The sequence below is a fragment of the Paramisgurnus dabryanus genome, chromosome 17 (assembly GCF_030506205.2).
Source record: "Paramisgurnus dabryanus chromosome 17, PD_genome_1.1, whole genome shotgun sequence".
NCBI lineage: Eukaryota > Metazoa > Chordata > Actinopteri > Cypriniformes > Cobitidae > Paramisgurnus > Paramisgurnus dabryanus.
This window is the reverse complement of record NC_133353.1, coordinates 337,491-352,067: the sequence shown is the minus strand read 5'-3', so window position 1 is coordinate 352,067 and position 14,577 is coordinate 337,491. Positions and strand designations below refer to the sequence as shown.

At 39.5% G+C, this 14,577-nt stretch overlaps 1 protein-coding gene across 2 annotated transcripts in view; it reads right to left on the bottom strand.

Moving 5' to 3' along the window:
* Positions 1 to 14,577, bottom strand: part of fmn2a (formin 2a) — a 69,444-nt gene that overhangs the window by 45,766 nt on the left and 9,101 nt on the right. Inside the window, exons 3-5 of one of the 2 annotated variants that reach the window (XM_065297357.2) lie at positions 12,468 to 12,584; positions 6,983 to 7,893; positions 6,711 to 6,855 (exon numbers count right to left, since the gene is read on the bottom strand). In XM_065297357.2, coding sequence (XP_065153429.1) covers positions 6,711 to 6,855; positions 6,983 to 7,893; positions 12,468 to 12,584 — 1,173 coding nt within the window. The remainder of the gene's footprint in view (positions 1 to 6,710; positions 6,856 to 6,982; positions 7,894 to 12,467; positions 12,585 to 14,577) is intronic. The other variant, XM_065297358.2, reaches the window with a different exon arrangement.

The window sequence follows — 14,577 nt, the reverse complement described above, 5'->3', positions numbered from 1 at the left end:
AAAGTAACGCAAAAGTAGTGTAACTCATTACAGTTCCGAGTCAGTAATATTGTAATGTAACTAATTACTTTCAAATGACAGTCATTTGTAATATATAATGTATTACACTTTGGAAGTAACTTGCCCAACACTGTTGACTGACCCCATAAATTTGTAAGCATACCAATGAATTTTGGCCTAATAAGAAAGTATTTATGACTGTTTCCTCATAAAAGTATGTAGATACTTGACACTGATTATGCATAGCATCCACATATTTAAAAATAAAAAGTTTTTTTTCCATTTTCTTGCTGTGCCAAAGCCAAGTTAGAGTTTGACACTTTTAGATGGGTAAAGTTGGTCAGCAGCAGGAGGCATGGAGTGCTCTAAAACATCCTGGTATACGGCTGTGTTGACCTTGGACCTCAGAAAACACAGTGGACCAACACCAGCAGATGACATGGCACCCTAAACCATCACTGACTGTGGAAACTTTAAACTGGACTTCTAAAAACGTGGATTGTGTGCCTCTCTTCTCTTCCTCCAGACTCTGGGACCCTGATTTCCGAAGGAAATGCAAAATTTACTTTCATCAGAGAACATAACTTTCGTCCACTCAGCAACAGTCCAGAAGCGAGACGCTTCTGACGTTGCCTGTTGTTCAAGAGTGGCTTAATACGACAGCTGAAACCTAGGTCTTGCATACGTCTGTGCGTAGTGGTAATTGAAGCACTGACTCTATTGGCGCTTTTCCATTGCATAGTACCCCACGGTTTAGTTAAGTTTGGGTCGGGTCAGCTCACCTAACTTTGGCGTGGTTAGCTTTTCCATTGAGTTTGGTATCACTTCGCAGTCGGAGGGATTATAGGCCTGTCGTTATATTTGCGCTGCATACTGCTGTGACATCATACAAGTGAGAGCGTCCTTGTACACTCCCATTCATTTATTTATTTATCAGTCCGCCACAAAATTAAAATTGGCCACCACAAATAGATGTTTGCACATCACGTTTATCACTAAGGTTACCTCTATCTCTCTTGACAGTTTCGGTTTAAACACCCGTGGCGTCAGTAGTTGACGCACTCCGCTGAGCCTCATTGAAGTTGCATTTAAGCATATAATACTGACGTGCTCGTCGCGAATGTTCCGCCACAAACTGTAACAGAAAAACTGTTATGGTGTTCCTGATTCTCAACCTGTGGATGTTTTTCATCGCTAAAAGGGAGTTTGGGAACTTATAGCGGAGCACAGATTACAAAATTTTTCCTCGAGACAGCACTAAAGGTAAAGCTAATCTTTACATTATAGCGATGACGCTTGACCAATCAGTGATCTACTGTGTTTTCGCATCACGTTTGGTATCAGCTCGGGTCACATGGAACCCCAACCGAGGTGGTACTAAAAAAGTATCGGGAACTACGTACTGCACCCAATGGAAAAGCTCCCAAAAGTAAGCTGACCCGACCCAAACTAAACCAAACCAAACCAAACCGTGGGGTACTATGCAATGGAAAAGCGCCATTTGTAAATCTCTCCCACATTTTTTGAATGGGTTTTGATTTACAATCCTCTCCCTATTGTTTTACAATCAATTATCCCTATTGCTTGTACACTTTTTTCTATCACATCTTTTCCTTCCCTTCGTCTTTTTATTAATGTACTTGGAAACAGAGCTCTGTGAACAGCCATCTTCTTTTGCAATAACCTTTTGTGTCTTGCCCTACTTGTGCAAGATGTCAACGGTCTTCTTTTGGACAACTGTCAAGTCAGCAGTCTTCCTCATGATTGTGTAGCCTACAGAACTAGACTGAGAGACAATTAATAGGCCTTTGCAGATGTTTTGAGTTAATTAGCTGATTAGAGTGTGGCATCAGGTGTCTTCAAAATTGAACCTTTTCACAATATCATAATTTTCTGAGATACTGAATTTGGGATTTTCCTTAGTCGTCAGTTATAATCATCAAAATTAAAAGAAGTAAACATTTGAAATATAGTCTGTGTGTAATGAATGTATATAACATACAAGTTTTACCTTTGAATGGAATTAGTGAATTAAATCAACTTTTTCAGGGCAGAGCAACTGCACTGAACCAGTGGCAAATTTCAGAAAAACTCGCCAAGATGAGGGTGCCCTCGACGGTATACATGGCGCTGACCACCTGAAACTCACAATTTTTAATATAGGCACTATCTTTACTAACTGACTACAGATTTGAGGTTTATTCATCTATATTCTCGACTATATAGCTCTTAAAACTGCATTTTATTACACAGAAAGAGTGTTATTTCAAATATTTTGCCGGTTTCCAGCTCCATTGCCGTTGATGAGAAAAGCATTCTGGGAAACTTGGCTCTCATAGGTCCACAGAAGTCACCTTCTGATGCATCCTCGATAAAATAGGTGGATCAAGAACACATCCGGGGATGCTACGTATGTGACCTTGGCTAGAAGCGAACTTAGTGTTATAGGCCTGAAGTTGAAAGTCAAACATCCCGGCTCTGATTTTTTTAGCTGGTCTACCAAAAGTTTCACTATAAAAAACAACGATAGGCAAACCAACTTCACCACGCTGGTGAATTTTATGGTAAATACCAACAGCCCACAAAACTAATAAAAATTTGGAAAAACAATAAATAAGTCCATAATGAACAAGATTTTAACTCAATGATTGGAGACTGCTCCACATGCCGACCATTAAACAACCAATCCTCAACATTTATATGTCATAGTCTATTACAGTTTTTGAAGTTTCCAGTCAGAACCAGTTAGACCTTTACCTTCTTAATAAAAACCATTCAGATTTGCTTTTCTCGCCTCAACATGCTACTCAATTTTCCAACTCGATTATCTTAATATCAGATGTCCTGCTGTTGCATCCCTAAATCAACAACCCATTTATTTATACTGTCAGCATGATCACAAAAACTGTCCATTAACACGTGCACTTCTTTAAAAACACAGGCTCCCCTGAGTGCCATTGCGGGCATATCTTCTGTCATTACCACCCGCTAACAACATGCTAATTTTGATTGTTGGAAAGAATTTAAAGCGATGAAAACCATAAAGTACAGGACCCGCTTGAAAGCGTGTGATCAACCGAGAGCTGCTGGCTCTCATTATCTCCACGGGGCTCACGACCACTAAATACAGCGCGACGGCAGAGTGGTGCGCTACATTAATGATGTGGGAAACACGCACATGCCTGCGACGAACTGGATCTCAAACCAGACGCTGCATGGGAAAAATGTCGTTTACACCGACGACCAATGACAATTGATTCCATACTTCAGCAGCGTCATGGTGGGAACGTGTGGATTTTACTTTAGTGTGAAGTCGAATGGCGGTTTAGGTGTGATATAGCACATATCTAAACTATCTAAACTAAGCAAAAAGACTACCCTGTAAGTAATAGGTCGTAAAAAGAAATCTGATTCATAAAACGAACATGGTTATATGAGACTTTAAATGGGTTTGGATGTAATTTATACATCTTATTTAATAATGTCAATAAATTAGATAATTGGGCTTTATATGCGTACATAGACACGGTAGACTGAATGCAGTTTTTGTTCTCTTAATACTGCAAAGTTATCTACTGCATACACACACGGTCTTTCTTATACACAAACATTAAGTATGGCATGACCACACTAGGCTGACTGGAGTCGTTGGGTTGGCTGGCGGTTTGAGGGTTGTGGGTTTTAACTCAATACCCCCCATTCCTCAGATCTTATAGACCACAGAAAAAGTGAAGGAGAGAGAGAGAGAGAGAGAGAGAGAGAGAGAGAGAGAGAGAGCGAGAGAGAGAGAGAGAGAGAGAGAGAGAGAGAGAGAGAGAGAGAGAGAGAGAGAGAGAGAGAGAGAGAGAGTACACAGAATTGTCGTATTTATTCTATTTTTAGATAAGAAAATTAAATTTAACGAAAATGTTTACAAAAAGCACTTGGTGATGGCAACATATTTTGTTATCATCCTGGGGTTCTTATGTGTATTTATAGTAATACCACAGTACTTTTTACAAGAGTATCTATTTACTCCTTCTGGTGCATTTCTTATAAATTGATTTAAGGAAATTATGATAGCACAACTCCAGAATGGACTAGGTTTGAGGGATGAACTGTATGCTCGCTGCTTGGTGGATGTTGTTGTGTGATGCTATCTGTCCAGACTCACGCAAGGCAAAGAAACCACAAAACTCTCACCAGTGACTAATTTTCACACCAGTATCAGAGAGAGAGAGAGGAAGAGAGAGCGAGAGAGAGAGACTAATATTTTCTTCAGATGTGGTTGAGCTCTACGTTCCTTCTGATGGTTAACAATTTTGGATTCTCACAGTCACAGTTTGGTTGGGGGAACATTAAGTAGGAAATTATATCATGTTTACTCAATGTGTGTGGAGCTGTGATTCATAATTGGTGCGTGTGAATTCAGTGTTAAATCTTTTGAATGTGGTGAGGAGGGGGCCCCGAAATGCTATCTGGGGCACGGAGATGAGAGAGGCTCATGAACCAGTGACATGTGGTGGTCAGACATGAAGAGGCAAAGCAACAAGCAACCAATACTTTCATATTAACTAGATTATTTACAGTAAAACCAGATCACAACAACGTCTCATTAGTTTACCCATTAAAAAAAGATAATTGCTTAAAGCTGCAGCCATAACTTTTTGGGTTAAAAAACTTGTTATTGAGCATGCATTAAAAATCAGTGTTCAAAACCGCCTCTTTCACATAAGTAGCAATGGTAAGCTTATAAAAATTATAACATTTAAGCTGTCAAGTATGATTTCACAGGAGTTTCAGTTTGACCTCATTTTGGGCACGCATTCACACAGTATCTTACCTTACCCAATCAAACTGTGCCCGAGCACGATTGTTCCCCTTTTTTTCTCCCTCAGAAGCACGCACTCACTGTACTTTGACCGATCCGAGCCCAGGCACGCTTTCTTCACTAGGATTCGATTGTTTTGAAGAAAACAGGAAGCATTCTCTTAAAGGAATAGTCTACTCATTTTCAATATTAAACTATGTTATTAGCTTAACTAAGAAGAGTTGATACATCCCTCTATCATCTTAGTGCGTGCACGTAAGCGCTGGGTCGCGCTGCGACACTTCAATAGCATTTAGCTTAGCCCCATTCAATCAATGGTATCAAACAGAGATAAAGTTAGAAGTGACCAAACACATCAACGTTTTTCCTATTTAAGACGAGAAGTTATACGAGCAAGTTTGGTGGCACAAAATAAAACATAGCGCTTTTCTGAGCGGATTTAAAAGGGTAACTCCGACTCGCCTGAAAAATCCGCTCCCCTTTTCCATCTCATAATGGGAGAGGGAGAGTGTTACTGCACCGAGTCGAAGTACTCCCAAAAGTGCTATTACGCCATAAAATATAGTTACCCTTTTAAATCTGCTTAGAAAAGCGCTACGTTTTATTTTGTGCCACCAAACTTGCTCGTGTAACTACTTGTCTTAAATAGGAAAAACGTTCATGTGTTTGGTCACTTCTAACTTTATCTCTGTTTGATACCATTGAATGAATGGGGCTAAGCTAAATGCTATTGAAGTGTCGCAGCGCGCAACAGCACTTACGTGCACGCACTAAGATGATAGAGGGATGTATCAACTCTTCTTAGTTAAGGTAATAACATAGTTTAATATTGAAAATGAGTAGACTATTCCTTTAACACTGGAACCCATTGTGATGTTAAGTTTGTTTTTTTATTCTGAGTTGTTTTTGTGCGCGATGACACACTGCCCTTTCACCTGCCTATCATATTGCTTAGTTGATCTGTCACTGGTGCAACTCAGACATTTACGTAACTCTTCTGCGCGCATCTAAGGTTTTTAAGAAGGCAGAAGAAGAGGAGTGGTCGCGCAATTGACGACTCTCCTTTTGAATGGCGCTCCAGTGCGATTTGCGATCACACCGCATGTTCTGCGCCTGAGCTCAAGTGAACCGCTCCTGAGCCCACCTCTGCAATCAAGCCCGGGCACGCTACAGAATGATCAATCTAGTCAAATGAACCTTTTGACTTTGGGGGTCAAAAGTGCCTGGGCATTGTTTGGTTGGGATCATGTGAGCATGCCCATAAAGATCCACTGTGTAGATTTTTAGCAGCATCTAGCAGTGAGACTGTGAAATGCAACCAACGGCTCGGTACACAGCTAAGCCTCTTGCTTTCAAAACGCATAGAAGCTGCAGTAGCTGCCAAAGGACAAACATGTCGTTGTCTGAGACAACGTAATGACAAAACGTGCAAAAACTGTAGAAACATAGCGCCGCAAAATGAAAACCTCCATGTAAGGGGACCCACAGTGTATGTAGAGATTTATCACTGATAATATAGTAAGAGATCCTTCTTAAAGTTACACAATGCACCTTTAACTTTAACCTATGTAAGATAGAGTAGGTACATGTAATTTCATGTTTTATATATAGATGGGGATTAGAGAGGTAAAAGTTATGGATTGCAGCTTTTAAAATAACAACTACAAAAATAGAGTAGCAAACAGTATATGCAGCTTTTATAATTTATAATAACGGCTGAATTCATGGTTACCTTCTTTTAGGCATATTAGTAAACAAAAGTATTATTAAAAATCAGAAGGATAATGAGGGTCATAAACAAAGATGCACAACCCACCCATAAAACTTTGTCCCGGCCCTACTGAATTTAAGCTACAGCTCTTATGTGTGTCCACTCATATGGGTTTAAAGGTCAACTCACTTGTTTGGCCTTTGATTTTGTTATGGTGTCTGAAATGGGCTTTTTCTTCTCCTTTACTGCACTCTTGGCAAACAGCTCCACAAATTCGTCCAAGTCAACTGATGGCTCCTTAACTTTCTCCCATACCAAAGAGCTTCTGGCATCCCTACGGGCAAGAAAAATAAAAGAATATTAGTATGCTGATCAAGCCTCAGCTGAGTTGACATGAAGTGAAACGCAAACATTCGACATACATACTGCAAAAGCATTCAATCAACGAGGCATGTGATTACTTTTTGGTATGTAGCTGTATCCTGGTCCAATAAAGTGGTTTCATGGGTCGCAGAGGCTCAATAACAGCCTTTAGGGGGGCAACCTCCTGAGCCATTCCCGGTGGCACCAATCCCATGAAGAGTGGAGGGGGCCCAAAACCAGGAGGGAAAGGAGGTGCTGGAGGTCCGCATCCAGGAGGTGGAGGTGGAGGGGGTGGAGCCATTCCTGGGAGTGGAGGAGGAGGTGGTGCCATGCATGGGAGTGGAGGAGGCGGTGGAACCAAACCTGAGAGAGGAGGAGCAAGTGGAGCCATACCTGGGAGTGGAGGAGGAGGTGGTGCTATCCCTGCAAGTGGAGGAGGAGGTGGAGCCATACCTGAGAGAGGAGGAGCAAGTGAAGGCATACCTGGAAGTGGAGGAGGAAGGGGTGGAGTCATACCTGGGAGTGGGGGTGGAGCTAGGGGGGGAGGTACTGATACACCTGGCTGCGATTGTGATTGTGGTTTAAGTACTGAGGATGCAACTGAAACTGGAAGTAGTGGAGGTAAAAGAGGAGGGACTTCCTGTCTTTGGCAGATATATATTTGGGGCATTCCCATTGCTGAAGAGGCATTGTGACTTATTTTGGAAGTCTTGGATTGGTCTGGTAAAGGCACCGGATATTTAAAGGCTTCCTCAACAGGCGAAGTTTGAATGGCTTTCACGTTCTGCAAAACTTGTTGTACGTTTACTTTATTCTGTGAATGTTTGATAATCTGATTATAACCAGCCTCTTGTCCATCCTTTGTTCCAAACTTGGCGCTGTCCAAAAGTGTATTCTCTTTTTCCATATCCGATATTTTCGCAAGTAATTCTTCAATAGTTCTCTCAAGCTCCTGAATGGGAACAGAACTTCCTTCCGGAACGACCCCATATTGCTCCGTGGATCCATCCTGTGGAGCAGATGACCAGGACACAGAAAAGAAAGGTTTTACATCTTTAAGAAGAAACAGCAGTACAGAATGAAAAACACAGACACCTCCTGTCAAGTTCCTGTTACATACGACTTCACCGCCATGAGTTAGTGCCTTGTTTTAGCGGATGTTAGTTTCTCCTCAGAGACTTGACTCATTTTTCTGAGGAAAGGTATGTGTGTGTGTTTGTGAGTAAGGGTCTGCGTTTCCTAATAACACAGGCCAAGCACGCATGTGGCATCCCACAAGTCAATTAAAGCACTTTGGCTGATCTGCAGAACGTAGCGCTGCTTCCCGGATGAGGGGCAGAGAACAAGGCCAAGGAAATGAATAAATGACCACAGACAACGTATAAAAATTAACACAACACATAAGAGGTGAACTCTGGCACACACGTGAACACCATAGACCTATACGCGCGCACACACAATATTAAAGGAAAAAAAAATGCTGACACACACGCGCACAAAATCTGGCAATGAGGGTCAAGGAAGTCCAACGAGTCTAGACTCCAGAAGTCGTCTCTTAGGACTCCTAAATGGCGAGCCGCAGAGTCTCTGGGAACGAGGAGGGAATGTTTTAGCCTTTCTATTGCACAGCTTCAAACGGCTTCAAAGAGCACATGTGGGTGTGTGTATTTGGGAGGGGGGGGGGTTACAGAGAACATATCACACACATGGAATCTGGTTACATGTGTCGAGAGCCTGTCAGACCTAGATGGGATTGGGGAGACGCTTTCATTCACAAAACCCTCTTCTTCAGTCAGGCAAAGTGATGTTTGGAAAGTTTTGGCTCCAGAATTCTAAGCCTCAGGAATTCTAACAGCCGAAAGACCTCGCTTCACGCAACTTGATATGGTCACGTGGACATGTGCACGACACCCTGAATATGCTAAGTGCTTATTTAATTAAAATGACATATTTCTTAACGATGTCATCATTGACAGAACCACTAGAGGGCGGTAAATCCAGTACACAGGGTTGTTTAAAGCAATTTTGATGCCCCAAAACAAGATTATAAAAATTTATGTTACATACAGAAAAAAAACATTTAAAAATCATGTGATCATGTGACACTCAAATAAAATGTTTTCCATGATCTATTATAGTTTTATAAGGGAAAAATAATTTTGTGTGCCTTTTACCTAACCAATTTTAAATTGACCTTTGATCTTTGATCTAATGCTGGTGTTGAGTGCTGAAAATGAACTTTACATGTAATTAATGATCAGGCAGTAACTGACGCCCTCTGATCTGTCTGGCATATAGACATCAAATTGACAGTACTCCAGCCTTATGGTGGACGCTACCCATGCAACCCTATCTCACAGCAAGTCCTGTAACAGTCACAAAATATTTGATTAAGTTATTTGTGTTGTCGACACAATTTACCGATGTCTTTTTCGTGTCACTCGGGACGATTTCTATAAATAGTTTTACGTGTCTGTGGAACGACTTTCTTTATTGTGTCATTTTATATTTTTTTTCTCATAGTTTTTTCCTATTTTTAAATCTTTGTCGCTTGGGGTTAGGTTTAAATTCGGGGTTTGCGTTAGGATGTAATTTTATGCATATGTTTTTCTTCCGCTTTCAAAACTATTCTCGTTTAGAGTTGAGGTTAGAGTTCGGATTTGGGTTAGGATGTCACAAAAAAGTGAATCTGAGTGACACAAAAAATAAATTTGTGCTACAGTTGCACAAAAAACAGTGAAAAATCGTGTCAACAACACAAATACATTCATCAAATATTTTATGACTATAACACAAATTTCCGTGAGATTGGATGGCTCCCATTTTAGGGTGACTGTCACTGTGCCAAGGTTGTGCCACCCATTGGACGGTAGGCAAATATTTTTTACTCAAGGGCCACATTAAAAGAGACGCATACTATGTGAACGACAAATTTAGCTGTATTTTTTACAAATCAACACTCAATTATTACTGTACTATAGTTATACGTGGACATTAATTTTTACGCTGCTTTTAACACAATTTCATATTTTGGAAAAAAACTGTACCACTGTTCTTGTGCATATCATTTACAGTTCTAAAGTAAACATCACAATCAAAGTAATATATTTAGCATAGTAAGACACAACTTTTGTTTAATATTCTTTGTGAACCATATTTACAGTTATCATCATAAGGAAAATGAACTATGGCTTTATTTGTGTACAGGTAGTAACCATGTTTTAGCAGATTAATTGCCATTTTTATTATCATAGTTTTACTACAAATAAAATGCCACTGCTATTAGTTTTATTTGTAGCAAATAACCACAAATGTACTGTGTTTACTATATTTTAGTTTAATCATGCTTCATTTTGTTAACCCTTTAACTACCTTTCAACCAAATGGTTGAGCACATTTTTAGTCAATATATTTTATTGAGAGAACTACCTAAGCTGATTGAGTTATCTCTACCATCTCTACCAGCTTGAGGTATGTTATGCCAAAAAATCCACTAGATGTCAGTGTGTCAATCAACACTTAGCACTTAGATGGATGTCAGAGACAAAGAAATCACTCCTGCCATGTGAACTGTTCTTGGTGAAATTTTGCAAAGCAAGCATATTTTTATGACATACAGTATTACACTTAACGTTACAAAATTATGTTACTTGGTGCCATGAAAAAACTTTATGTTTTTAATAATTTTTCAAAAACATGCTTTATCAAATGATTGATTTGTCCCTTTATGGTAAAAGTAGAAAAGCTACGCTAATGTTTTCAGATCATCCATATCTGTAGACAGAATGAGAAATATAAATTTCTGATCTTTCACAGCTATGAATTTGAAACTCATGCAGTTAAAGGGTTAAAGACAAATCATCACAAGTGCATTGCTTGGTAATTATTACAAATCAATTATCATGAAAAATATTTGTTAAAAACAGAGGAAAGCAGGTTGTAATCTTGAAAAATTGCAATAATTTTTGCTAATTTTTTCCCTCATTCAAGTTAGTGAAGCAGCAGTCAATATATATATGCTCTCTATGGCGCCCAGTGCAGCTAACGGCTCAAGGCGACCGCGTCTTTCGTCCACTGCAGTGGTTCCCATTCCCAACCTTATTCACTTCAAGGCCCCCTCGTTGCCCACAACAATATTTGAAGGCCCTCCACTTATTCATTTTTTTCCACATAAAATTAAATAGAGCTTGGAATGACTAGACAGATGTATATTTGCTACAAAAAATGTATCTTGATTTTTGCTTGTTTTAGCTTTTGGCCAATTTTTAATAATTTTGAGTCATCTTGAGGCATGATTTGTAAGAATTGCATTAGCAGAGTAAGTTTTATTAAAGTAAAAGTGTTATTTCTAAATATTTTCTACGTGTTTTTCCATAAAGAGAAAGACACTTTACTTTTGGAAAAATAAGACCGTTAACTTGATTACAGCTCAAGTTTACTAGAACAAATATGTTACTTAAATGCAACTTCAGTTTTCTGGAAACCGCTTCCATAAATAAAGTTAATCCAACACTGTTGTCTGACAGAAGAAACAAAAATATGTAAATAAGAAGAGCTTTGTTGGTTTTTCAGCTGTATTAAAACACATTCTGTGAGCTCAGACCAAAGAAAAGAGACGTGAAACAGATGTAAAGTGCAGACACGAATACGACATAATGCTGTTACAAATATGCCACTATAAATATGACTGGTTTTAGCTACTTTCCATTTAAAATAGTTGGCAATACTGACAACCCACATTCTAAATCCCATGTATTAAACATCTAACACGCCTACATCTAACACGCCTGCTGAACAGATGTTCAATTTGGGCTAAAATGCCATCAGGATGCTGTTTACAGAGACATACATCGTGAGGTCGTAAAAAGCTTTTTTCACAAATGGGAGATATGTGAAAATAGTTTGGAAGCACACATAAATACATGCAAACAAACTGACAGTAGATTAAAGCAAAAGTGAGCATTTAAATTACACAACGCATTTACTAAAGGTATATTGTGGTGGTACCATGACAGGCCATGTGAACTTTAGGCTATGAACAAGGTTGGGTGCTTTATTTTTATTCTGTATCATTTCCCACTGATTTTAGGGATAGATTATGGTTAGGGTTTGGAGTAGGAATAGTTATTTTTCCAGGGTCAACAAAGCACTGTACATGTTGACCTATGAACATCTCTTACTTGGCAAAATAAGTTTGAGGTACGTGATATGATATCTCCTGACACTATTTTGTTAGTGTTTTTGGCATACATACATCCCTGAAAGCATGAATACAAAGAAAAACGAAATACATTTCTTGGTACCTAAATCCTTTAGGAGCCATCCGGATCATAGATTTTCGGTATTATTACATTAACAGTTTTGAATTTGGCGGCTCCTCAGCTCGTGTGGCCTCATGGGATAGTAAATGTCCATCCAATGCACACTAGCTGGAATATAGTCAGAAGTACTACTGTAGTTAATACTATGAACCCGAACATATTACTCGCCTACTATTTAGCATTTTCGGACGCAGTGTTGGTCTTTACAAATAGGAGGTTCAAATTCAAGTATTATTAGTGTACATATAAAACAATAACCTACACATGCACATATTAGCACCTGTGGTACAGAAGGGGCTGGGGGCCACTGTTTTTGCAACCTCCCAGGTGTTCTGATCTCACTGTGTCCCACTGAAGCCCAGGTATACAGCTGATCCGTCTGTATGATTACAAAAGAAACAAAGAGTTGGCATTAAAAGAGTTGACTGCATAAAAAAACATTACATATACAGCTCACAAGACTCTAAAATGAGCTCTATATTCCCTTGTCATGCTATTTTATCCTTACAGCAAGAAAAGTGAGATTTTGTGGCAATGCTGTGTAAAGGGCGACATCTGCTGGTATAACAGAGAAACACAGTTTGTTGTGCGATTGGTCAGTGCAGAAAAGAATGTGTGACATTTGTCTTGCTGACAATGCCAGCATGTTCAGGCACACAAAATAAAAGGCTGGTGGCAAGGCTGTACACTCGCATCAGTGGGGGTTTGTGTAGACATGCAGTAAACATTGGATCAAGACATGGTGTAGTGTAGCACTGCATGACTGTAGGCCTAGAGTAACACCAACTGAAGGTAAAGCTATAGAGTTAAATTACTCTGCCTGTCAATCTGCAGTCGGCCCCTATAAAACATGTCTACATGAACTGATGCCCTGATACACATATAGGTTTCTGTTAAAAAACAAGGTTGAAAATAAGAAAGTGTTGCTTTTTTAATAGGGGTCTCTGAAATTATTGATTCTAAATTGGCCAATTTCACCTTTTAGCAGACTTATATCAATGTAAATTAATTTTTAGAGTTATAAACTAATAAATACTATATGTGCTATCTCTAATCAATATTTTCCCTTGTATAAAAAACTTGCATAGTGTTCCTAACTTGCATAGCTTAATTGCATTGTGTTCGCAGAAAAGGTCATGGGTTCGATCCCAGAAAACCAAACGCTGATGCAATATGTATTGTCCCTTACATAAGAGTGAGGTTGTGACAAATAGTTGCTCGAGATGAAGCAATCTGTCTGACAACAGAGAGAGTAGTATTAATGCAATCATTATGTTCTCCTCTTGACATCACACCCAATGAAATCACAGTGTTAAGTTGTGCTCTTAGAACAACGGTGTTATTGTGTTGTTATTTTAGTCACTGGGTGCTGTGTGTTAATGTAAAGCACAAAGAAATCTTCTGATGAAAATCTACCTTCTTCTCCAGAATAATAACCAGCTCTACACCCTCAGTTTCATTTTATATACACATATACATATATACACATACATACATATACATATACATATACACTCACCTAAAGGATTATTAGGAACACATGTTCAATTTCTCATTAATGCAATTATCTAATAAACCAATCGCATGGCAGTTGCTTCAATGCATTTAGGGGTGTGGTCCTGCTCAAGACAATCTCCTGAACTCCAAACTGACTGTCAGAATGGGAAAGAAAGGTGATTTAAGCAATTTTGAGCGTGGCATGAATGATGTGAAAAGGAAAAAACATCCAGCATGCGGAAGTCCTGTGGGCGAAAATGCCTTGTTGATGCTAGAAGTCAGTGGGAAAATGGGCCGACTGATTCAAGTTGATAGAAGAGCAACTTTGACTGAAATAACCACTCGTTACAACCGAGGTATGCAGCAAAGCATTTGTGAAGCCACAAAACGCACAACCTTGAGGCGGATGGGCTACAACAGCAAAAGACCCCACTGGGTACCACTCATCTCCACTACAAATAGGAAAAAGAGGCTTCAATTTGCACAAGCTCACTAAAATTGGACAGTTGAATACTGGAAAAATGTTGCCTGGTCTGATGAGTCTCGATTTCTGTTGAGACATTCAGATGGTAGAGTCAGAATTTGGCGTAAACAGAATGAGAACATGGATCCATCATGCCTTATTACCACTGTGCAGGCGGGTGGTGGTGGTGTAATGGTGTGGGGGATGTTTTCTCAGCACACTTTAGGCCCCTTAGTGCCAATTGGGCATCGTTTAAATGCCACGGCCTACCTGAGCATTGTTTCTGACCATGTCCATCCCTATATGACCAACATGTACCCATCCTCTGATGGCTACTTCAAGCAGGATAATGCACCATGTCACAAAGCTCAAATAATTGGTTTCTTGAACATGACAATGAGTTCACTGTACT